This window comes from Thermothielavioides terrestris, chromosome 6, assembly GCF_000226115.1.
Source record: "Thermothielavioides terrestris NRRL 8126 chromosome 6, complete sequence".
Classification (NCBI taxonomy): domain Eukaryota; kingdom Fungi; phylum Ascomycota; class Sordariomycetes; order Sordariales; family Chaetomiaceae; genus Thermothielavioides; species Thermothielavioides terrestris.
Window position 1 is genome coordinate 1,233,506 of NC_016462.1, and position 22,466 is coordinate 1,255,971.

General features: G+C 61.4%; 9 protein-coding genes and 1 non-coding gene across 10 annotated transcripts; 3 read left to right on the forward strand and 7 right to left on the reverse strand.

The window, feature by feature from the left end:
- The first annotated feature begins 120 nt into the window (after positions 1–120).
- Positions 121–215, forward strand: THITE_t146. Its single transcript has one exon. It is a non-coding gene; the product is annotated as a tRNA-Ile (tRNA).
- An 89-nt stretch (positions 216–304) lies between these two features.
- THITE_2123488 (uncharacterized protein) lies at positions 305–2,191 on the reverse strand. The gene is made up of 2 exons (XM_003657581.1): positions 666–2,191; positions 305–442 (listed from the first exon to the last, which is right to left on the reverse strand). The coding sequence occupies exon 1, from the start codon at positions 1,710–1,712 to the stop codon at positions 729–731; it is 984 nt and encodes a 327-aa protein (XP_003657629.1). The 5' UTR covers positions 1,713–2,191; the 3' UTR covers positions 305–442; positions 666–728.
- THITE_2123490 (uncharacterized protein) lies at positions 2,192–3,336 on the reverse strand. The gene has a single exon (XM_003657582.1). The coding sequence runs from the start codon at positions 3,262–3,264 to the stop codon at positions 2,536–2,538; it is 729 nt and encodes a 242-aa protein (XP_003657630.1). The 5' UTR covers positions 3,265–3,336; the 3' UTR covers positions 2,192–2,535.
- Positions 3,337–3,921: 585 nt separating this feature from the next.
- On the forward strand, positions 3,922–5,707 carry THITE_2123493 (uncharacterized protein). Its single transcript, XM_003657583.1, has 3 exons — positions 3,922–4,124; positions 4,206–5,145; positions 5,255–5,707. Exons 1-3 carry the CDS (start codon positions 4,116–4,118, stop codon positions 5,629–5,631), a joined length of 1,326 nt encoding a protein of 441 aa, XP_003657631.1. The 5' UTR covers positions 3,922–4,115; the 3' UTR covers positions 5,632–5,707.
- Positions 5,638–8,233, reverse strand: THITE_75223 (uncharacterized protein). Its single transcript, XM_003657584.1, has 3 exons — positions 8,060–8,233; positions 6,344–7,986; positions 5,638–6,097 (listed from the first exon to the last, which is right to left on the reverse strand). The coding sequence occupies exons 1-3, from the start codon at positions 8,187–8,189 to the stop codon at positions 5,783–5,785; spliced, it is 2,088 nt and encodes a 695-aa protein (XP_003657632.1). The 5' UTR covers positions 8,190–8,233; the 3' UTR covers positions 5,638–5,782.
- Positions 8,234–8,735: 502 nt separating this feature from the next.
- Positions 8,736–9,797, forward strand: THITE_2060163 (uncharacterized protein; the record flags this gene model as incomplete). The annotated part of the gene is made up of 2 exons (XM_003657585.1): positions 8,736–9,386; positions 9,519–9,797. 2 exons carry the CDS (start codon positions 8,736–8,738, stop codon positions 9,795–9,797), a joined length of 930 nt encoding a protein of 309 aa, XP_003657633.1.
- Positions 9,798–10,009: 212 nt separating this feature from the next.
- Positions 10,010–13,682, reverse strand: THITE_2123497 (uncharacterized protein). The gene is made up of 5 exons (XM_003657586.1): positions 13,547–13,682; positions 13,248–13,329; positions 11,863–13,192; positions 11,573–11,783; positions 10,010–11,517 (listed from the first exon to the last, which is right to left on the reverse strand). The coding sequence occupies exons 1-5, from the start codon at positions 13,578–13,580 to the stop codon at positions 10,223–10,225; spliced, it is 2,952 nt and encodes a 983-aa protein (XP_003657634.1). The 5' UTR covers positions 13,581–13,682; the 3' UTR covers positions 10,010–10,222.
- Positions 13,683–14,573: 891 nt separating this feature from the next.
- THITE_116618 (uncharacterized protein) lies at positions 14,574–17,456 on the reverse strand (the record flags this gene model as incomplete). The annotated part of the gene is made up of 7 exons (XM_003657587.1): positions 14,574–14,881; positions 15,012–15,208; positions 15,327–15,336; positions 15,410–15,469; positions 15,549–15,797; positions 15,860–15,928; positions 17,372–17,456. The coding sequence occupies 7 exons, from the start codon at positions 17,454–17,456 to the stop codon at positions 14,574–14,576; spliced, it is 978 nt and encodes a 325-aa protein (XP_003657635.1).
- Positions 17,457–18,111: 655 nt separating this feature from the next.
- Positions 18,112–18,848, reverse strand: THITE_2058677 (uncharacterized protein; the record flags this gene model as incomplete). The annotated part of the gene is made up of 4 exons (XM_003657588.1): positions 18,112–18,225; positions 18,299–18,440; positions 18,514–18,692; positions 18,777–18,848. The coding sequence occupies 4 exons, from the start codon at positions 18,846–18,848 to the stop codon at positions 18,112–18,114; spliced, it is 507 nt and encodes a 168-aa protein (XP_003657636.1).
- Positions 18,849–19,414: 566 nt separating this feature from the next.
- Positions 19,415–22,447, reverse strand: THITE_2123500 (uncharacterized protein). The gene is made up of 2 exons (XM_003657589.1): positions 21,317–22,447; positions 19,415–21,149 (listed from the first exon to the last, which is right to left on the reverse strand). Exons 1-2 carry the CDS (start codon positions 22,304–22,306, stop codon positions 19,500–19,502), a joined length of 2,640 nt encoding a protein of 879 aa, XP_003657637.1. The 5' UTR covers positions 22,307–22,447; the 3' UTR covers positions 19,415–19,499.
- Positions 22,448–22,466: the final 19 nt, after the last annotated feature.

Genomic DNA, 22,466 nt, shown 5'->3' on the forward strand with positions numbered 1-22,466 from the left:
GTCGCCTTGCTTCAATGGCCTCGGTGCGAAGAGTTCCTGGGTGTGCAGTCGTGTTCTGTTGAGTCGCGTCGTCTCTTGCCTGACTGAAGAGGCTGACTTGGGTAACTCACCTTCAGCAAAGCCCGGTTGGCTCAGCTGGTTAGAGCGTCGTACTAATACCGGTTCCACCCGTATATGGTATGCGAAGGTCAACAGTTCAATCCTGTTACTGGGCACTTGCGTTTTCTTTTGCTGGCTGCGCGTCCTGGCTGCGCGTCCTGTCTCCAGTTGAGCCGGCTGTCTTTTTGCCTGTTATTCAATACCTCGCTTTCCAAAAATGAGTCGACAGAATGATGGCTCCGGGAAATGGAGTGGCAACCTAAACAGAGATGGCCAAGGACAGCCACCAGGCCTCCCCGCTGACCGCTGACCGCTGAACAGGATATTTCGAGCAACCAACTACGTAAGGAAATACGGTTCAATTATGTTCTCGTACCCAGCCAGTGCACCGCACCACAGCAACCTCCACACGTAGCCCCAAGTTAAGCAACGCTGCGCAGTAGGGATGGCCTCCTCTGGTGCGTTCACCATGAACTCAACACCAGCAACTCTCGAACTCGCCCTTGCAACCCCGTGAATACCTCCACAAACTTAAATGGGGGGTGTCACTGAGCGCCTCTCGTCAGGCTACCGCGGCCCGTGACCGTCGTCCCAAGCCGACTCGTTTCAGAATCTCCTCGACATCACCATTACCGGATCACCGTCTCGTCCCTGTCGATCCCTTCCAGAAACTCGAGAATGACGCTCCCGCCCAGTATGCCGGTCCCGCCGGCGGTAGCCTTCCGGTCCGCCGTCCATACCTCATGGAACTTGACGCTCTTGTCGCTGGATGCAACCATAATGCAGCCTTCCTCGGCGGTGCGACTGCGGCGCCGGGCCGTACGACCACCTCCGCGCCCCGACGAGCGGGTGTTTTCGGGACCGCAGGGGAACGGGATCGCATAGAGCGCGCGGTGCTCGCCGGCCCAGGGTATGGCGGCGACCTGGCGGCATTCCGGCCAGGAGAAGACGGCGATTCGGACGGGGTGGTCGGGTTGGGCGTAGCCGAACGTGGCTGCGATCTCGCGGCGGGACGTGGACCATATCAGGCTGGTGACTTGGGCGGAGACCGATATCGACGCCAGGGCGGCGCCGGACCCCGTGTGGAAGAAATGGATGCACTTGTCGTTGGAGCCTCCGCCGGTCGCCACCAAACTCTCCTGCCAGGGGCAGAATGCGATAGCCTTGACCGCGGCTCCGTGAACCCACCGGTGCTTCTCGTCGCCAGGTCGGATGTGCCGGACAAACGTGGATTGGGTCACTCGGACCTCCGTCTCGGCCTCTGAGACCCCGCTGGGTGCACGAGCATGCGTCGTAGTCGACAGCTCACCCTGCAGCAGCCCTTCGTCGCCATCACGCTTGTCAGGGGGGGCTTCGAGGACCTTGGAAGTCTCGAACAGGCAGCACAGGTTGTCGTTGCCTCCCGTGCCGAAAGCTGCACCAGTCCGCGACCAAGCCAATCCGCAGATCTGCTGAGAATGGACGACAATGCGTGCCAGCAGCGTCATCTGCCCGCCCCAGTTGTGACGCTCCACCTCCCACCTCTCCGGCCACTCGACTGAATAGTAGTAGACCTGGCCAACCTCATCCCCGACTAGGAGGTCCTCCGTCTTGACCGGGATGCCGGGTTGCATGAGGCTCTTGGACGGCCGCACGGTGCAGACGGGCCTCCAGCTGAGACAAGCAACTGGTGCCGGCTGGACAACCTCGAAACGAGGCGTCGGCGCTGAACGCGAAGTCCCAGGATCGGGATCATCGTACAACGACATCAAACTAAGTGTCTTATTGGATCTCCCGAAGGCCAAAATGGCTTTGCACCCTTCGGAGGACGAGAAGGACAGGCTGGTCAAGTGGCAGTCGGCGTCCGACCCAGCATTCAGGAGCTGCACTCCTCTGGCCTCGGACCACCCGTAGAGGAGGTCGCCCAATCCCACTGCTAGCGTCTGCGAGGTCGGACAGTACGCCAGGATTGAGCAATAGAAATCGTCTCGCAAATTCGGGGCGTCGAGAACCCTGTAGGGCGTCAGTGCGGCTAAGGAAGAACGCAAGCCGGAGGCTGCAGGCACTCACTTGAACGGAGCCGTGGGCAATTCTCGGTTGCCGAGCGACCTCTGCGGCTTCGGGATAGGCCCTTCGTTGACCCATTCCGCGCCGTTCCATTGTGTCGGGACATGTCCCGGCTTGTTACAGATTTCGCCCGGCGAAAGAGCTGCGTTGGTCTCGAGTACGCGCTGCGTCCTGTCCAAGCCTAGTGCCGCCGCAAGCCGGGCTTGATGCTTCTCCAACTCTTCGATGTTCTGGGCTTTCACAGTGGGAAATGTGGTCCGGAACAGCGGAGCGTTTGTTCCGCTCCTGACTAACTGGCCTCGGCCGTTGTTAACAGCGGTTCCCCCGAGGCCGACGGTCCAGGCCGTGTTTCCGCTGACCTGTGCGTCACTGCCATCAATACTATTCTGGTCAAGGGGACCAAGAACACTGCCGACTGAGCCAAGTCAGCACGGAGCACTGCCCGAAGCCACTCTCGGCGTTGCGCGACCAACCTCTATTCCGGCTTGCTGCACTTTCGGCACCCGAGGGGGAGCGATATTCGGACGCCAGCGGCGTCACAACTCTCCGGCGATAAATAAAGGCGTCTTCGGCAGCCCCATTGTGCCGGAGAAGCTTCTCCGCAGGCGTCAGATTGTGTGGCAGCTTACTGGTCCTGAACCTTTCGGAGGCGTCTGTGCCCGTAGCCCTCGCAGGAATGAAGCGGTCCAGATGGCGCACGGAGGCAGTCTTAGGACCCTGCGGCTGTGGCGTGGACTTGAAGAAGGGGGAACGCGAAGTGGGCAATGTCAGACGCGAGCGTAGTGGCCGTTTCGGCAATGTGACCGCTTTCTCGTCGGAATTGCGCGGTGGTATGCAGGTCGTCGGGGAGACGGGTGAGGCAGGGACCTCACCCCTGAATGTCTGCTCACTATCACTGTCGATGAATGGGTCGTCCGAGTCCGACTGAATTCCATCACAGGAAACCCAGATGTCAATCGACGACTTCCGATCCCGCTCCGTAGCTTTCTTGGGAGTTGCCGGCGTTGCAGGAGCGGTGCCATAGCCCGAGTCAGCCGGACTGCTGGCAGGGCTGTGGGTTGAACCGAGTTCATGATGCTCTTGACGAGACCGTCGGCGGAGGTGGGCAGCCGGCAGCATGGTTCGTTTGGGACCAGAACCGGTAAGCCGGGGCTGGTGAGGGCAACGCAGTACGCAACTCTGAGCCGGTGGGGGGGGGAGAGACGGCGGTGTTGGACGAGGTGATGGGGAGCAGAGGGGGAATACAGCACGCGATACGACACACGAATGCAGGCCCGGGTTGCAATTTTGTCGGTTGGAGAAGTGACCGGTCAGCGAGTGTCCCCAGAGGCCACCATGGCACGCCAACTCGTCAGGGCCACAGCAGTCAGCTCGGTTGGCATGCGACGGGGCTCAACGTTGTGCGACCGTCTGGGCTGATAACTAAGAGCCCGAGACCAGTGCTGCGATGGGTGTACGGAGAATCGATATGGTACGGTCAGACTAAAGCATAGGTCGGGCAGTAGGGAGCGGACAGGCAACTATGGAATGAATTTGAGACATCGCAGGACAATCGCAGTGGCAGTAGCAGTGTCCGGACAGAAGCAGCCCGAAGAAGCAGTTGCTGCTGAGGCTGAGCTGATGAGGAAGTGGAAGGGCAAGTGCGACCTGGGCACCAGTCCCTAGAAGAAGCCCACTCGGGCGGTGATACCAGACGTTGGAGACCATTCTCGGCAGGAAGGACCCAGTGAAGCCAGCGGTTAGAGGTGATGGAGGTTGTCATCTTGGTCTAAGTCCAGGGTCAGGGGTAAGAGAGATGCGATGAGATGCCTCTTATCGATAAGCGCCTGCCTCTCAGACCCCTGCAGTACCTACTGTTACTGCCGTTACTGCCGTTACTGTCCCGCCGCAACCGTGCTGGTCATTCATCGACTTGCAACTGCCAACCCAGGCACCCACCTGCCCACCGACGCATCATTGCGGGAGAGATAATGGCCGACGTGAGAACCCTTATTTCCTTCCATGCATGCTGCCTTCCCGTGTGTGGCCGGAAAGTTGACTGATAGCAAGGACGCTACTAGCAAGGTGGCTCGCAGCACGGCATAGCCCGGACCTCGCGAGTGCGCTCCGAAGAGCAGAAGCAGCGCGACCTCCAACGCATCCAGAAGTACCGTGAGCTCGAGGACCAGGTGCGCTCACACGTCTCGCGGGCCGACTACTCGCCGCAGCTCTTCCAGCTCACGTCCAAGCTCCTGCGCCTCAACCCGGAGTACTACACACTATGGAACGTCCGCAGACGCTGCCTAATCTCTGGCTTATTCTCAAGACCATCGGCTGGGTCATCATGCTCGACGGCGTGCTCGAGTACTTTTCCTACCGCCACTACAACACAATCTTCCACCAGCTGCTCGTCGTCGTCCTCGGCCACGACCCCGCCCGCCCCCGGCTCCCCGACAGCTGGGAGGAGTGGTACAACAGCTGAGCCGGGCGCCGCGGGTGCGCCGTCCGGAACTTTCGCGAGTGACGACCCCGCCCAAGCTCCCGCCGCGGACTCCACCGACTCCGCCACCGCAGCAGCAGCAGCAGCCGCAGCCGAACAGCAAGACCTGGCCACCATCCAATCCGAGCTCAGCTTCACCATCCCGCTCCTCCTCGAATCGCCCAAGTGCTATTGGATCTGGAGCTACCGGCAGTGGATCCTAGCGCAGGCGATCGCGCGTCTGCGGCCGCACGTGGCGCGGCAGGTGTGGGAGGCCGAGCTCGGGCTCGCGAGCAAGATGCTGGGCAAGGACCGGCGCAACTTCCACGCGTGGGGCTACCGGCGGCACGTGGTGACGCAGCTGGAGAGCGCGGCGCTGCGGGGTGCCAGCATGGTCGAGGCCGAGTTCGAGTACACGTACCGCATGATCCAGACGGACCTGTCCAACTTCTCGGCCTGGCACAGCCGCAGCAAGCTGATCCCGCGCCTGCTGGACGAGCGGGGCGCGGACGACGCGGCGAGGAGGGCGTTCTTGGATAAAGGTACGCCAACCCACGCACACCTCTTGCTTTTCCCCTTCCTCTCCCGCAGTAGTTGTGTCTCTTGGAAAACAAAACCCAAAAAAATGACTGGCTAACACGCCAACGCTAGAGCTGAACCAGATCCGCGAAGCGCTCAACGTCGGGCCCGAGGACCAGTCGCTGTGGTACTACCACCAGTTCCTGATGCTCAACCTGGTCGACCCGGACAAGCACCCCGCCATGACGCGGGGCATCGCGGCCGGGGACCGCGCGGCCTACCTGGCGCGGGAGATCGACGAGATCAAGGAACTGCTGGAGGACTACCCGGATGTGAAGCTCATCTACGAGGCCCTGTTCGAGTACACGCTGTATCTGTGCCAGCTGGAAGACCGCCAGCCCACCGCCGACGAACGCGCGGACCTGGCGGCGTGGCTGGCGAAGCTGAAGGAGCTGGATCCGATGCGCAACGGGCGGTGGGCAGATCTGGAGCGGGAATGTGGGTTGTGAAATGGCGGGGTGTTGTGTAACTCCCCTGAGACATAGCTAGTGATACCGTCTACAAACGCCTCGCATTCCACCCTAAGCTGCGAACTAGTGTAGATGCCCGGCGTCTGCTCACCTCCCTCTATCCAGCATCATGCATGCATGCCCAACACAATCATCTAAACCCTCCCGCTTTCACGGCCCCGCCTCTCCCTCTCCGCACCCCCACCGCCCTCCCCCGCGCAGCCTTCCTCCCCCAGCCAAGCCTCATCCAGCGGTACCAGAAGCGGACGCGGGCGCGCAGCTCGCGGCGGCCGACGCGCCGCCCGCCGCGCCTGCTCAGCCGCAGCACCTCGTCGTCGACCTTGCGGTACCGCACCTCCCAGCGCAGCCAGTCCTCGAGGCCCGGCAGGCCGACGCCGAGCGTCGGCAGCGCCAGCAGCTGCAGCTGCGGCGGGGTGGAGTGGGCGGCGGCGCTCTGCAGGCGGCGCTCCCACTCGAGGCGGCCGGCGTGCAGCGCGCTCAGCTTGCGGGAGCGGATCTGCTGGATCGCCTCGGTCTCGTCGCGCGGCGGCGGCGGCTCGTTCAGCGGTTCCGGTTCCGGGTCCGGTTGGTCGGCTTGTTCGGAATCAGGTTCCGGTTGTTCTTCGGAGTGAGCTGCGGCGGCCCGCTGAGACGGCGGGCCGAGGAGCAGGTGCGGCGGCCACCAGTCGCCGCCGGCGAGCAGGTCGGTCACGTCGAGGGTGGCGTAGATGGCCGGCAGCGTGTAGCGGACCTTGCCCGGGGCGTAGCGGCGGAGCATGGAGGCGAGCTCCTTCCTGGCCTGGTCGTCGGCCAGGGCCTCCCGGAAGGGCTTGTGGTGCTCCATCTCGAAGGGGGCGACGCGGAGCTTGCAGGGCAGCCGGTGCAAGACGCGGATCCAGTACCGGCCGTCGAACATGCGTGGCTCGGTCCAGCCTTGGGTCTTCCAGCCTCGGGGGTGCTTGTCCATGCGCCTGCCGAACGGCAGCTCGTGGAAGGTGACCGACGGTCGGGGCACGTTGGAGACGTGGGGGGCTCTCGCGAGCAGCCAGCGGAGCGGGTAGTCCCCGATCAGGGGGACGAAGTGTACGCCGCAGATCACGTAAGCTTTGGGCTCCGGCGGCGGGGTGCCGTCTGCTAGAGAGGGAAAGAGCATGGAGACGAGATGGCCCAGTTGGCCGGGCTGGCTCAGTTCTCGCTCCGGCGTCACCATGGACAGCAGCCTGCGAACCATCAGCGCGGCGATGTGGCGGTAGTGCTCAGTGCGGCGTCGCCGGCTGGCCGGAGATGCGGAGAGCCGCCGCGGGACAGTCGGAAAATAGAAGCGCGGGAGAGTGACAACAAGGGTGCCGGCATTCTGCCCAAACTCGTGGATCCGAACGCGGCGGAGGAGCCTGCCGGCCTCGGCCTCGGCCGACGCGACCCTCGCTCGGCAGCGCTCGGCCAGCCGGAGGATGGAAGGCTTCTGAAGTGCCTCGGGCAGCTTGTGGTGCTTGATCATGTGCCGAACCGCATTGCGCAGCGTTAGCGTCTGGTCTGCGTTGGTGTGGTCGTCGAACCAGGGGATGCTGTTCTCCAGGCACGTGGCGATCAGCCTGTCTTTGCCGAAGCGGAGGAGTGGACGGTACACCATGATGCCGCCATCCTCGATCTCGAGCGGCACCAGAGGGGGGGCAGGTTTGCCCTTGGCGATGCCATCGTAGTCCTCCAGGTAGGCGGTCCCAATGTCTGATCTCAAGCCCCGTTCAACCTCGCGGGCGATGACAGCAGGATCGATTTCATCCCTCAGGCCCCGCTTCAGCTGCTTCCTCTCTTTCTCGCTCGGACGCAGGTTGTAGAAGGGGTTCTCGCGGCGCTGATCGTCGACGAAGCCGCTCTGGTACACGCCGTGCAGGTCGTAGCACTCCGGGATGTCGGTTGCCGGCCGCATCCCCTGCAAGCCGCGGTACCCGTGGCCGGAAAGCAGCCGCATCAAGACCGTCTCGTACTGGTCGTCCTCGTGGTGGGCAGTCAGCAGCGTGGCGACCTGCCAGACCTTGCAGAAGGTGCCGAGCCGGCGGTAGCGGAGGTAGCGGGCCAGGGTCTCGACGTTGGGCAGGTCACTGGGGTTGACGCCCGGCTCGACCACATCGGCCCAGCGGAGTCTGGTGATGTTCGGCTTCACGCCGATCTTCTTGAGCGCCTGGGACACGTTGGCGGCTTCGGCGGCGCTGCCCTCGCGCAAGCCGTGGTCGACGATAATGCCGATCGGGTTGCTGACAGGGTGGTCGGCAACTTTAAACCACTGGTCGGTGGGCCTGATCTTGGTGCAAAGATAGGCCAGCGCCATCGAGTCCACGCCGCCGCTCACGGCCACGGCTGTGTGTCGTGTGGGGGTCAGCATTCACTGTCCGTCATGGAACAAGCGAGTCAAGTCAGCTAGGCGCCATACCGATGGGCCGGTGAGTGCGCCCGCGCGCGCCGGGAAAGCGCGGGGCACATGTGGCCTGCAGCGCCTCGAGGAACTCATGGGGAGTGATGGCACGCGCGCTGCGGTGTAGTACGGGCGGTATCGTACTCATTCCATCACCGACGCAACGAAGGTCTCCGGGTCAGTCAGCGAGCTGATGGTGGGAAAGAAACCTGGAATGTGGGGTAGGTCTTCCGTTGTCAATTGGACAATCTCAGGTGCCAGGGGCGATGATGGCCCGAGCGTTTAGCGTGAGTGACGAACTGCCAAGCCCGTCTTGCGAACCCTTGCCCATGACCTCACAGCGTTGCCTGCCGGAGCCGGAGCTTACACTAGCTCCAGCAAAAATGATGGCCACAGCAGCAACCACGGAACTTGAGCAGCAGAGCTTCAGCAACCCACCTCAACGGCCAGGCAGTGCCATATCCTGTGTGGACACACGGCCATCCATCCCAATGATCCTTCTTTACGACTGAATCGCCCCTAAGCGAACCCCTTCAGCCCATTGGCCCAGCAGCACCGTCCGCGCTCCGCGGGTCGCCTGTCGCGTGCCTGTCCATATCCAACCCACCAAAGTACTGCTGCAACCTGATAGTGAATCCCAACTCCGAACGCCGAGCCATCCATCCCGCGCCGCCCCGATCCGCAGCAAAACACAATGCCCACCGCCGAACCGCAGCCGCCACCCTTCCAAACGGCGCTCCTGGCCGGCGCGCTGGCCGGCACGACGGTCGACCTCTCGCTCTTCCCGCTCGACACGCTCAAGACGCGGCTGCAGTCCTCGCAGGGCTTCTTCGCCGCCGGCGGCTTCCGCGGCATCTACCGCGGCGTGGGCTCGGCGCTGGTCGGCTCGGCCCCCGGCGCCGCCTTCTTCTTCTGCACCTACGAAGCGACCAAGTCGTTCCTCTCCTCCACCACCTTCCCTTCCTCCTCCTCCGCCGCCGCCGGCACCATCCTCCCGTCCCTCTCCTCCTCCACCCCGCAGTCCCGCGCAGCCGAGCACATGCTCGCCGCGTCGCTGGGCGAGATCGCCGCGTGCGCCGTGCGCGTGCCGACCGAGGTGGTCAAGCAGCGCGCGCAGGCGGGCCAGCACGGGGGCTCGTCGTGGGCCGCGCTGCGGCACATTCTGGAGCAGCGGCGGCAGGCCGGGGTCGGGCTGATAGGTGTGGCCCGCGAGCTGTACCGCGGCTGGGGCATCACGGTGATGCGCGAGGTGCCCTTCACCGTGCTGCAGTTCCCGCTGTGGGAGGCGCTCAAGGCGTGGGGCCGCGAGCGGCGCGCGCGCACCGGCAGGGGCATGTTTGGGGATGTGGCTGGGGCGCATCCGCACCCTGTTGCTGGTACTGGTGTTGGTGGTGGTGGTGGTGGTTTGGCGCAGACACGGGGGAGAGGAGGAGGCGGAGGAGGAAATGCGGAAGGCAGGGAAGGGGTGATTGGGGAGGTGGGCGCCGCCGAGTCGGCGCTGTACGGCAGCATCTCGGGCGGGGTGGCGGCTGCTGTGACAACGCCGCTGGATGTGCTCAAGACCAGGGTCATGCTCAGCGCGCGGCGGGAGAGCATGGCGAGCATCGTGCGGACAATCCTGAAGGAGAACGGGATCCGGCCCTTTTTTGCGGGCATCGGGCCGCGGGTCATGTGGATCAGCGCGGGCGGCGCGATCTTCCTCGGGAGCTACCAGTGGGCGGTCAATGCCCTGGAGAAGCAGAGGATACCAGCATGAGGACTGGAAAGGGAGCGAGTGATCAGAGGATGTCTGCAAATGGCTCAGGCCCACGCCAGCCAACCAAGCCAAACCGCTCCAAATCTTGGAAACCCGATATATGTACAATAGGGAAAGAAACCAGCATATATACCCTATAGACTGGCGCGAGCAGAACGCTAATAAATCAGAGGCCGAAGCCAAGATCATCACAGAAACGCACTGGTCAGCCGGCGTCCACGACTCAGAGAACCGTACACTATGCGGTTTCCCCGGCCGCGTCCGACGCAGCTGCGCCTCCCTCCTCTTCGACCTTAGCAGCGGGCATCGGGATCTCCTTCCTCCCGTTCGCCTTGTAATGGAGAACGATGTCGTTACCGCCCCGCCAGACATGGGTCCGCAGAGTCGCCAGCGTCATCTTGATCGGCAGAAGCTGGAGGCCGTCATCAGCTCGTAAAAACTCCGCCGGATAGTAACATACTTGGAACAGAAGGAGAGGAACTCACCTGGTCATTGCAATACAGCTCCAGATACTCCTCGGGCCGCAGCGCCTCCGGATCGGGCTCCTTGCCCTCGGGCACCGGGTCGATCCGCTCGGCGACGTAGGCCAGGATCTTCTTGACCCGCAGCATGCGGTTAGCATTCAGCCGGTTGTTGCCGTCGGCCGACACGATGGGCGGCAGCGTGTCCCGCCAGGGGTACAGCACGAAGGAGATCTTGACGGGGTCCTTGGGCGGCAGCGTGTTGAGCAGCAGGACCTCGCCGAGCCACTGCGGCGCGCGCTCCTCGATGACGTCGGCGTCCGCGCCGACCGACGCCACCGTGCCGCGGTAGATCTCGGCCGAGCCGCCCGACGTCTCCTCCTGGATGATGACCTTGGTGCCGGCCGGCAGCTTCAGCACCGGCGTGTCGTTGGCCAGGCTGGGCGCCAGCTTGGTCTCGACCGGCCGGCCCGGCGCCTCGGCCTGCTGCTTCTCGTACTCGCTGCGCATCTTCTGGATCACGCCCAGGAAGGAATCGTCGAACTCCTTCTCGTGGCTCGATGAGGACTCGGACTCCTCGGCTTTCTCGTCCAGCACGGCCGGCTTCTCGGCCGCCGCTGCCGACATGGACCGCCCCAGCTTTTTGGTGCCGAAGGACATGCCCATGCGGAGCTTCTTGCCGAAAGTCGTGCCCGGCGACTTTGCGTTCTCTTTGTCCTTGTCCTTCTCCTTATCCTTGTCCTTGTCCTTCTCTTTCGCATCCTTGTCCTTTTCCTTGCCGTTCTCGCCCGGTGCCTTGGCCGCTTTTTCGTCCGTGGGCGGGACCTCAGCAGCTGGGGTCTGAGCTGGTTTGGCGCCCTGGGCTCCGTCTGGGCTCTGGATCGCATCGGAGAAGTAGTCTTCTCTTTCCTGCGACGGCCGGCTGACTTGCGATAGTCGCTTATCTGGCGGGCTCAGAGGGGATGTAAGTGCCTCCGGCGCCGGCGGTGTTGGCGAGCCAGGAGTCCCCATCCCTATCGCCAACCCGGGCGTCATGAGCGGGTGCGCTCCGCCGGGTCGAGGTGTTGCGGAAGACAAGTCTGAGGGGCCCGAGCCCGGTTGCGGCGGAATTGTGATCGCCAATGGCGGTGCCGCTCTTCCTGACGCAACCCTCTTTGCTGTGCCTTCGTTGAGCTTCTGCCTGAAGGCTTCGTCGCGCCGGATTTCCTCGTCGATGAGATTGGCAAAGAGGTATCTGAGAATCCACTTGCCGAGATTGACTTTGAAAAATGGTCAGCATCTTCGGGTCGGATAGATGAACAAGGCAAAGCGTACTTCTCTGGTCTTCTCTAAACTCCACAGGCTCGTCCAGAGCCAGCTCATCGGCGTACATCTCGGCGTCGAAGCAGTTGTACGGCTCCAGCACGACGGTCAGGTTGCCTGAACTGATGTCGATCGAACACCAGGGCGCCACGGCCTCCCGAGTGTTGACTTCGGGTTCCACGTCTTCAAGATGCCGCTTTCCGAAGCTCTTAACAGGCCGGCACTGCAGAGCGGGGCCATCAGCATGACATGGAAAAACAAGACTAACGTTGGTTGGCACGATAGCCACCAGAAAAACGCACCTGAATCAAGTCCCACAGCAAGACGTCTCCAGCAGTGTCCAAGGTCAGGACCCGCCTCCTGTCATTCAGAAGCCTGTGCTTCACAAGCCCAAACTGCCCCTCGATGGTCTCCTCGGGCAATTGGTGGACCGGCTCAACAAGGAGAGCCACAGGCTCCGTGGCCGGCTCCGATCCCTTCCGCGACAGGCCCGGAAACGGCTCGTCGTTGTCCCGGCCAATAACCAGCGGGAAGGACGCGGTGTTGGATATCCGCAGGATGGATCTTGCGGGAATTGTCGGCTTAGCAGGCTCGCTTGCTGCAGCAGGCGGCGACGGAACAGGCTGTGCTGCACTTTCCCTGCTACGGACCGTCACCAACGATGCCCTGTGCTGCTTGTACGCGTCGGGGAGCTGCACGCTGCTGCTAGTGTCCACGTCCTTCCACCGGTTTATGGACGCGCGAGCCGTCGCCGTCCAGATACTGCCGTCCCAGGCCACTAGCTTGCTCACGCCCTCGTTCTCCTTCGCAACCGCCACGGACAAGCCGTTGTCCAGGTCGCCCATGGTGCCGCGAACGTCCGTCTTGACCACCAGGCCCGACAGGTCGCTGCTGTAGAAGACTTCGAGCCTCGGGTCGTCCGAGAACAGGGCCCAGACGCTGTGGTCGTGCATGGTAAGGGTGTGCATGCAGCGGCCGGCGGTGACGCTCCAGACCTTGACGGTCTGGTCGGCGCTCGCCGACAGCACCATGTCGCCCGACTCGCTGATCAGGATGGCGCGGATCATGTCGGTGTGGCCCACAAACTTGGTGATGCGCTGGCCCGACTTCGGATCCCACAGCCGCACGATGCTCTCGGGGCCGCCGTTGGCCAGGATGTCGTGGGTGGCGCCGAGCGCGTACACGCTGCCCTTCTGCGACACCTCCTCGCCCTGGACGTCAATCTCAAGGGTCTTGCCGGCGCCTGACAGGTCCCACAGGTACAGTTTTCGGTCCAGCCCTCCGGAAGCCACCCAGTTGGCGGACTGGCTCGGCGTTGCCACGCACCTGACGTAGTCAGCATGCTGGCCGATGGTGGCGGGCTCGTTCGCGTCGCTGGCCAGCGGCCGCCAGACTTTGACCAGCAAGTCCGAGGATGCCGAGACCAGGGCCGTGTGCTGCTGGGCAAGGGTGATGTCATTGATCCAATGTGTGTGTGCCTGGGTCTGCGCGCGGAACCGGGTGATGGACTTGGTGTCGCCGTTGGCGCGGACGGTGTCGTCCACAACGGCAGAGTGGCCACCTCCATGCACAGCGGCACCAGGACGGTTCAAGTCCCATGCACAAATGACACCGTCTCGGCCACCAGAGTAGCTGCACGTGGATGATCAGCAACCGGCCCAGAATGGGAAGGTCAAGGTGGGCTCACAGGATAGCATTGTCACGATCGATGGCCAGGCCATTGACACCGAGACGATGACCGCCAGGCGAGGAATTGGGGAGCTCGAGGACTGAGACATAACAACCATGCTCATGTTAGCCAACTGTGTGCAGATCCAAGACCTGGGGTAGTGCGGTGAGTGGATGTGGTCTCGACAGTGCGGGCAGACTGTGGCGCTTGTTCCATCCGGGTCGTCGGGTCATCGGTTCATCGACACTCAGCGCCCTGGGCAATGTTCCCCACTTCTCGAAAGCGTCGCAGGGACAAAAATGAAACATCTCACAGACCATAGCTTATCCTCTGGCGCGCCTTCTTGGCCATGGTAATGGCGGACAGGATGGGGGCGCGGCAACCATACAGCAGCAGAGGTCGACGATTGGATGAAATGTTGCTGCTGTGTTTCAACTGCAGCTCAACAGCTGCCGAGAGCTACCAGCGGGTCCGCTTCTGCCTTCACGGATTGGACAAGATATCGGATCGAAGATTGGAACCGCAGCAGGATCAAAGGGTGAGTCTGAGTTCAGAATGCCGTGCGGGAGAAGACCAGGTCTGTCTTCCGCACTTCGTTTGCCTAAAGCGAACCCCATGTGCGCCAAGTGGACGTTGTCTGCACGCGCTCGCACGACCACGACGATGCAGCTGAGGGAGTGTGAACCTGGAATGCACCCCCTGCAGACGGGGTCTTGGCGCGATGGGAACTGAGACCGGGGTCCTTGTCGGATCAAGGCGGGGCGACCAAAACCTCGGGCAACCAAGGCACGCAGCGGGGCGCGGCTTTGCGGGGTAACCCGGTAAACTGCCCGGATTTCCGGGTGCCCCATGCCCCACATGAAATTGCCAAATCGGGAGTCTGGAGATAAACAGCAACTCGCAGATCTCCTGGTCTGTCAACGTGCGGCAACATCATTGCTGTGGCAGGAGGAGTGGCACATGTCTTGAGCCAAATTCTCTTGCATGCATTTGGGTGCTATGGCTAGTTCTAGGGCCAGTTCCGGTGTCCAGTAAGCTTAATTGTCCGGTCAGATCTGTCAGGTTCGTCACCCTGGTATTGACGCCACTCAGGGGTGTAAACACAGCTTGGCCACCCACAGAGCCCCGCGTGTGAATGACTTTAGCGACCCGGATGCCGACACAGAACGCTCCAACTCCAGCTTGAGAAACAACATACAAGCATTATAGCACTTTGTGAACTTTGAACATTAAAAAGAAAAAGAGAAGGAAAAAAGTTTACATGTCCACTACAGGCCAACGAGCCTCCCCCAACTTCGAACAACTCTAAACTCCCCTCCCCCCTTCCAGGTTCCTCCCTCCCCCCTAAATCCACCCCCCCATTCCATCCTCCCACTCCCCACCGTCCTCCCCTCCTCTTCCGTCCCCGCGGTACTGCCCAAAGAGCGCGGCGTCCCGCACCCGCGTGGCAGCCGCCAACGCCGCCGCCGTCGCGGCCGAGACCGGATCGGCGGGGTCGTCGAGCAGCAGGAACGAGCCGCCCGGGGGTCGGACGGTCCACGATCCCGCCCCCACGCCCGGCGCTGGCGCTTTCCAGTACTTCTGGCCGGCGACGCTGGCGGGAGCGGGGCGGGACGGGGCGCCGCTTGGGAAGGCTGCTTCGTCTGTTGTTTCTTTGGCCGGGGAAGGAAGGGCATAAGTCAGTTTTTCGTTGTATTGTTTGTTTATTGTGGAGGATCGTTGTCTGGGAGGCGGCGGCGGCGGTGGAAAATAAGGCGGGTGGGCTTTTAGGACGGGACTTACGCATCCTCAATGATGACTCCGCCTCGTACGGGCTCATCATCGGAAAGTAGGGGTGGCTGGCCGCTGTGATTGCCGCGGGCTCAGCAGTGGGCGGAACGGGCCGGGGGCGCGAGCCGATAGGCGGGCCAGTGTAGCCGGCGCGATGGGCGCCGACGGGGTTCATCGAGCGCACCGCTCTGGCGCGGTTGGGGGTGTCCCTGTGCGACAACGACATGAGTTAGGCTTTTCCTGGCCTGGGCGTCGGAAACAGCTCGGGAGCAACGAAGAACTACCAAAAACGGTAGTCAGCAAAAGGAGCGATCGGATCTGACGGACCAGTTGTGGCCTAGCAGCGGCAGATGCTGTTAGCTCTTGCACTTCTTATGTTGGAGACTCTAGTCGGGGACGCAAGTACTTACGGAAAGGAGGCGGCTGGACATAGCCGTACGGGTTGTTGGGATCGAGGTCATGGAAGTGGACTTTGCGTGCACAATTCTTTGTCAGTGTGTCTGTCCGGCCTGATGGTGATTGTAACATGCCGACAGGAGGGAGGCTCACATCTGCGATGGCCCGGGGTCGGCGGCTGGGCGAGGCGGCGCGACACTTCCCTCCCCCGTTCTTGTACCGGCGGCGGGGCTGTAGAAGGTGCTGGCAGTGTTGGGAGGGCGTCCTGGGCACACTGCTGGTGCTCGGTGAAGACGGGTGGCAACGGCGGAGGGCGCGAGGGTGGCGGCGGCACGAGGCTGGAACCGCTCCGGGATGACCCAGAGCGGCCCCGACATCTGACTAAGGGGAAATCGGCTCCGCCTAGTGCACAGGTCAGTCATAAGAGCCACAATGTCTCAATACGCCAATATCGGTAGACCTACGACCAATGTCACCCAGCTCCTTCTCGATCTCCTCGACCGCCTGGAGCGCCAGCTCGGATCGCTTGTCGCCTGTGAGAGTGTTAGCAAGCAAGGAGCCATGGCGGTGACATTACTTTCCTTTCTCTGGCCACTCCATGTCGCTCTTTATGATGGTTGCTTGGATCTGGCGGCGAGGAAGCGATATAAACGCCTTGTAGGCGAAAGAAGAGGCCGTGCTGCAGAGGAAGAGGTCGAAACTTCGCGGGAAGGTTGGAGGAATGGAAAGAAACTTTTCAAAAAGACCGGAGAAAAAGGAAGAAACTTCGTGGGTAGAGAAGGGGAAACCGGCAAGAGCACGAGTTTCACTGTGCGTTGGAATTATTCTCGTCTGGCAAGTAGAAACTCGCTGAGACGCGTTACCCTACGTTCGGCAAGTTCACAGGCATTTAGCGGCTCATGGACAGGCTATGTTCAGACGAAAGCTGGACGCATTGAGGTGGCAGGAATTCCAGCGGTGACACGCGCTGCCAGCCCTGCCAACTGGATGACAAGAATCTGCAGTGTCAACCATCAAACTATCTACCTGAACTATCTTGACCAAGCACAAGTAGAGTAAGCCACGGCCTGAGACGGTTCAAGTGGCCAAACCAGCGAAAGCCTTCCAGACCATAGCTATAGAAGAGCGGGTTGTTTGTCGAGGTGAATATTCTGACTCCTACGTGCGGCCTATACAACCCAAGCACACCGCCTTGTGATCAAGTCTGATAGATCCCCTTTTCGAGAATCAAAGATGCTTCCATGCAGACCAGCAGTATTCCACCCTTCGCTTGGAGAGCCTGGCAAACGGATCCTCTACATCCATCCGGTGAGTGATGACTTCAACTGTCTCTTGCAACTCGCGGGGGCCCACCCCGATCATCTCACGCGACGCGTCGATGTCCATATAACCTCCGGATCCTCACCCGAGTGCTCCTCGTTGCACTTCACTTCCTTTGAATACGTCTGCCGTGCTGTTCATCCTGCTCCACTGCCTATCATCGGTCCGATTATTGTAGAAGATTCAAAGCAGGAACAAAAACGTGCTTTCCCAGATGGCCAGCCACCAGTCCTGCACTCTCTTTGGTCTAATCAAAGTTTACCGTGCAGCAACAACGGCATTCCTAAACCAACTGTGCCATATTTGCCAACAGCTGGCAGAACAGGTTTTGGTCGACCACGTCCTTGGCTGGCTAGATCCACAACATGACCTTTCTCCATTTCTCTCTTGTTCACTTAGCAGCTGCGAAGGCGATTATTGATATCAATCCCTTCTTCCAGCCCTAGCTCACTTCTTGCTCAAACAACAGCATTAGGTTTCTGGTTCCCGCACTAGCTAGACATGGAGCCCCGAATCCGTGTGCGAGACTCGATCGCGCAATTCGACTCGACCTCGTGGTTCATCGGAAGCAAGCACATCCTCCATCACATCCAAACTCCGCACCAAGAGAACTGCAACTGACGGGTGGGAGAACCAGGTCGATAGCTCGTACTATACCCTCTCTTCGGCACCAATCTCCAGGCCCGCGGAACCGCTCGCACCACAGCCATCGGCCGTGTTCAGCTTTGCCGACTCGCTCATCGTTAAGATCAGGCAGGATCGCCAAGGATGATACTAGGCACGAAATAGTGCGCGACAGCATGCCCCGGTGCCGGCTGAGATTGGCGACCAGTACAGCATCCGGGTTCAGCTGAAGCTGGGAGAGATGGGATTCCCGGAGGTCCCTGCCGCATACAAACACTTGTGTTGGTACCCGCATGAATGAATGGAAGAGGTGCCGGCCCTGGCTTCGGTAAAGAGCTCACGAATGGAGCAGCTGCGGCTGGTGTCCCAGCTTTGGCTGGTCAGTTCAAGGCTTGAAGGCACGACCACACGCACTGCGACTGAGGTATTCAACCACACCGTCAACCTCTCCTGGTCTTGTCAAGCGAGGTCTTCGTCGAGCTGGAAGGCTCGCATGAGGCTGGATTCTACAAGGAAATGTATTGATCTTGGTTGGCAGATAACTCCAGGACAGATCCCAACTGCGGCGGGCACCACTCAGGAGTTCAACCACCGCTGTCACACGCCGCTGTCACATATGCCTGTCTGTATGTTTAAGCAACACCATGGGTTCCATCCCGCCTCCCTGAGTTACAAGCGGCGTGCTACTTGTGCGGGCGGACTTGGTTGCCCCCCCCCCAACCTCAGAGCAACTTCGCAACGCCGTGAGCTATTCGACGCACCAGTATGTTAATCAGTTGCCCCTGTCCTGCCAGTGAAACGATGCCTTCAACTCGCTTATCCGCCACGGATTCTCCCCCGCCTCCTCTTTCTCCTTCACTCTCACCAGTTCCAGCTCATACCCGCCCTGTGAGAGACACACCTGTTAGCTTTGACACTGACAACAAAAATCGAGCGTGAACCGCCTTTTGAGAACCCACCCCTTGCCGCCGGGCCATCACGCTCGGCCTCCCCTCAGCATCAAACTTGTAGAACAACCCATGGGCATAGGCGCGCGCCTTGCAGCTGTTGGGCCGCTGCGTGCCCGGTTTGCCCGGCTGTGGGAGCTCGATCAGGAGGTTACTAGACCAACAAGAACGATACAGCATCAGCCATCTCGACATTCGAAGCCAGAGCAACAGACTAGGATACCCACTGTACAATGTGCTCCGTGGTGTCGAACTCGTCGAGCAGGGGCTCAAGCATCTTCGCCCACTCCTCGCTGGACACCTTCTTCTGGTAGTCGAACAGCAAGCGGGGGTAGTGGACCAGGATCTCGGGCGCGTACACCGAGTCGATCAACGTCGAGGTGGCTCGGTCGTCGAAGGCGAGCATCTGCAACCGATAGTATTAGTACCCCGCTCAGCATACTGTTCTGTATTGTTGCTGCAAGCTCAACTCTTCAGAGGGGCAGCTGACCATGCGAATGACGGTGTCCCGGATGTTCTCTTTGTCCAGCAGGTACGTCTGGACATCGTAAGGCAGCGCCATGGTGATGTGATGGGACAGTTAGTGGAGCCGAGGTCCGTTCGGTATTGCAGGCAGTTTGTATTTGAAGGCCTGGCGATGTTGACTGTCGCGAGATGACTGACCGAGGCGCGGTGCATCAGGTGAATTGGATTTTATTCCTGGTCTTGTATCCTATGGCTCACTGACATCCCCCACATGCCCGATCCCTGGCGATCGGCGACAGCAAGTTAACTCCGTCTAAGTCCACAGCGGCAGACCACCTCCTTGGCACATCAGGGAGTCTATCCCCTGCCTCGGACCGTCTCAGACTATATTGCATGACTTTCTGCAGCCCCACAACAAACTATAACATAGAAACTGTTGTCCATTGATGTAACTGTTTCTCGTGGTGTGGAGGCTCTCGTCCCCCGAGAAGACCTCAGCAAGACTGCCGAAGGAGTTGCTGTATAAGTGCAAAACAAACACCGCACATTCCCCATTCCCTGTGATATTCCATTGCCCATCGACTATTCAGATCATCCTCAGAAACATCCATCCGTACTTACCTCTCATAGACAACAGCAGCCCGGGTTCCCGCCAAAGCCATCCCAAAAACACCTACCAATCCCGAACCGCCAGATCACCCCTTAATAAAAACCCAACAACCAGAGCCGAGCAATAAAATAGTTCGGCTCAGTCCTGCCCAACCCAAACCAGCACATTCCCCGCGGTACTCTTGGCAACCACGGTCTCGCCGGCGCCCTTCTCCCCCTTGCGCGCCAGGATCTGCTTGTTCACGCCGGGCCAGTCAATGCGCGACTTCACGATGCGGACGCCGTCCCCGCCGACCTGCAGCGAGCCCGAGAGCGTGGCCAGGCTGAGGTCGCCCTCCCAGCTGGCCGGGTACCGCAGGCGGATGTCGGCCGACGCCGTGCTGTGCAAGCCCGACAGGCAGCGCAGCGGTGGCGGGGGGCTGTCGTTGCCATTTCCGTTGCTGTCGCCGTCGCCAGCAGCACCAGCGGCGGTGACGGCAGCACCTTCCTGTGGCTGGGCCGTCTTCAACAGCGCATAGCTCGGCTTGCCTCTGCCTTTGCGCTGCCCACCGCCACCGCCGCCCTGCAGGTACGGCGCAGACGACGACGGCGGCGCCTCCGCCTCAGCTGAAGAAGAAGAAGACTCCGCCGCGCGGCCCACCCAGAGCGGCTCCAGCACGTTGACATCCGTCGCACCGCTCGTGCTCGACGTCTTCAGCTCCACGGACCGCCCGCCGGGCTCCGCCTGCTCGGCGCGCAGCACGGGCAGCAAGTCCAGGCTGAGCTTGCCCGAGGTGGACACGAACGTGGAGTCGGCGCTGAAGGCGGCGGCGCCGGTGATTTCGCCGCTGGTGGTATACACATCCACGCGGTAGTCGCGCGGCGGGAGGAGCGCGGCGGCCTGGCGGGCGGCGCGCAGGCGGTCGGCCGGCGCCGGGAGGACCTGGCCGATGCGGAAGGTGCGCTCGGCGGCCAGGATCGGGGCGCGGAAGTCGACGTCACCGGAAAGCGTCTTGATGTAGAGGATGGCCGGCTTGGGCAGGTCCGGGGCGTCCTCCTTGGGGTCCAGGGTGACTTTGATGTTGCCCGAGGTGGATTGCAGGCCGAGGTAGTCGTACAGCGGCCAGGAGCCCGTGATGGGCGCCGCCACGGTCTTGACGTCGATGATGCGGGAATTGAAGTAGAAGGACTCCGGAGCCCCCGTGTCGATGAGCTCGTCGGTGCCGGCGGCAGCGCCCGTAGAGGCTGCTGCCGATATGGCGCCGACGACGCTGGTTAGTTTGGTTCCGTCTGCCACCGACAAGGACAGGTTGTCGAGGAGCTTGATGTCAAGGTGGACAGCATTGGCCTCGAGACTCTTGAGCTTGCTGCCCTCGGGCACCCACACGATGACCTTGATGTTGACGCAAGCCCTTGGCCTGCCGTGACTCCATTCGACTCTATGGGGCACTGACACCTTCAGAGTCCCCGAATCCGCGTCCCAGGTGGAGGAGACGATGAGACGCTCGTCCGTGACGGTGACTTCTACAGTCACCGCGGAATTGGGCGTGTCAGGGCCGGACCGGCGGAGTATGACGGCGCCCTGAACGTGGACCTCATCCCAGGTGCGGCGGCCGTCGTCGTCGACAACCCTTTCCAGCAGGACTAGTTGCTTGTCGGTGCCGAAAGTGGCGTCGTAGGTCTGGATGTGGCGAGGAATCTGGACATCTTTGCAATAGAACTCAGGGTTCCAGCGGAAGCCGTCGTCGACATCGGGGTAGCTCATGTTGGGCTCGCCGGGGTGCGGGCGCTGAGGGTCGTGACGACCAGTCTGTGGCTGTCAGCGAGGGCAGGGCTTAAGGGAAGGGGGGATCACATAACAGCAAAGGTACAGTTATAGCCAACTAAAGACGAAGGGTAGCGTAATCAATGACGCAAGTTATGGTGGGGGAGTCAGGGGCCGTAAATGAACTGACTGAACAGACGCGCAAGACTTACTTGGTCTCTACTACCAGTCAGGAGGCTACTGAGGAAGCCAGCTGTCACCAGGAAGAGAAGCAGAGCAACGAAAGCTATCTTGCAGTTCCCTCGGTTGACATGCTGTCTGGCGCTCCTCAAACGACTGCCCCAAGTGGCATACTCCTCATCAGAGCCACCGGGGTGGTCTCGCATGCTCTCAGGCTGGCGAGCCAGGAGGGCTTGGGTTTCTTCCGGACGGCCCATATTGACGGTAGCGTCCCCAGTCTGTGAGAAAGTGCTGTAGTTCCTTGGGATATCGACTGTGTGTGAGCCCGGTGGGGACGTCGGGGATGGCGTGTAGGCGGGGGGGGCCTCCCTGGGCAGGAATGGAAAGCGTTCGCCGTGGTAGACAGACGTCCGCGTCGAGTAGGTTGTATATGAGCTTGGCGTAGCCGCGTGACGTACGTAACTGGCCGATGACGGGCTGTAGTACGTGGTCCCTGCCGACTGGGAGTCCGAGGCGACGCTTGGGGCGGGTGTTAGGCCGCGCGTGGCAGCGGCACCGTTTCGAGACGCGGAGGCTGTCGTATTGGGCGGGTGGGCAGACATGCCACCATCAACCGTGTCGGAGGAACGCCGTTCGCTGCGCAATCTCTCCTGCTCTGCCTCCCTCGCCTTGCTCTCGGCAGTGTTCCGTTGCAAAGACGGATCCTCGACCAAAACGTTGGGCACATGAGGGACCTGGGCCGACGCGGGCACCCCAGCGCCGGACGGAGTGTCCGGCGCGCTTCCAAAGTAGCCGTCGGTGGGAGACAAAGCATGTGGATCCTCAGTGTCTACAAGCTCTCCCGGGTCCGCCGCGCCGGGATCCGCGTACGTGTCGGCAAAGGCGTGGTGCGTGTCCAGCCCTGCGTGTCGAGCAGCAGTGAGACCTGGGCCATGCTCGCCGCGCTGGCTCGAGTATTCACCGATTGGCTCGTCATCGAACTCGTCGTCCAGCGCGGAGTAGAGGTTGTCCGAGTACGGCATGACTCCCGGCCACGCGGTGGCAGCGGCAACTTCGTCGTCGTCAGAGTAGCCAAGCCGGGGGAAGCAGAGTCCAGAAGCTGATTATTCCAGCCTTGCACTTCGCCGACAGCACCCGTCGCAAAACCAATTGAACACACCAAAAGCCCCGTGTGAGCTTGCG

Bases quoted from the DNA above. Each gene is read 5' to 3' on its own strand.
- THITE_2123488 (XM_003657581.1), bottom strand. From the start codon at position 1,712: ATGCAACCCGGCATCCCGGTCAAGACGGAGGACCTCCTAGTCGGGGAT.
- THITE_2123490 (XM_003657582.1), bottom strand. From the start codon at position 3,264: ATGCTGCCGGCTGCCCACCTCCGCCGACGGTCTCGTCAAGAGCATCAT.
- THITE_2123493 (XM_003657583.1), top strand. The intron at 5,146-5,254 runs GTACGCCAACCC...CGCCAACGCTAG, and splicing joins GAGGGCGTTCTTGGATAAAG to AGCTGAACCAGATCCGCGAA.
- THITE_75223 (XM_003657584.1), bottom strand. From the start codon at position 8,189: ATGAGTACGATACCGCCCGTACTACACCGCAGCGCGCGTGCCATCACT. The intron at 7,987-8,059 runs GTATGGCGCCTA...CACGACACACAG, and splicing joins GCGCACTCACCGGCCCATCG to CCGTGGCCGTGAGCGGCGGC. The intron at 6,098-6,343 runs GTGACCGACCTG...CTCGAGTGGGAG, and splicing joins CCATCTACGCCACCCTCGAC to CGCCGCCTGCAGAGCGCCGC.
- THITE_2123497 (XM_003657586.1), bottom strand. From the start codon at position 13,580: ATGGCCAAGAAGGCGCGCCAGAGGATAAGCTATG. The intron at 11,784-11,862 runs GTGCGTTTTTCT...CCCGCTCTGCAG, and splicing joins TGCTGTGGGACTTGATTCAG to TGCCGGCCTGTTAAGAGCTT. The intron at 11,518-11,572 runs GTACGCTTTGCC...CATTTTTCAAAG, and splicing joins GTTTAGAGAAGACCAGAGAA to TCAATCTCGGCAAGTGGATT.
- THITE_2123500 (XM_003657589.1), bottom strand. From the start codon at position 22,306: ATGCCGTACTCGGACAACCTCTACTCCGCGCTGGACGACGAGTTCGAT. The intron at 21,150-21,316 runs GTAAGTCTTGCG...TGACAGCCACAG, and splicing joins TGACTGGTAGTAGAGACCAA to ACTGGTCGTCACGACCCTCA.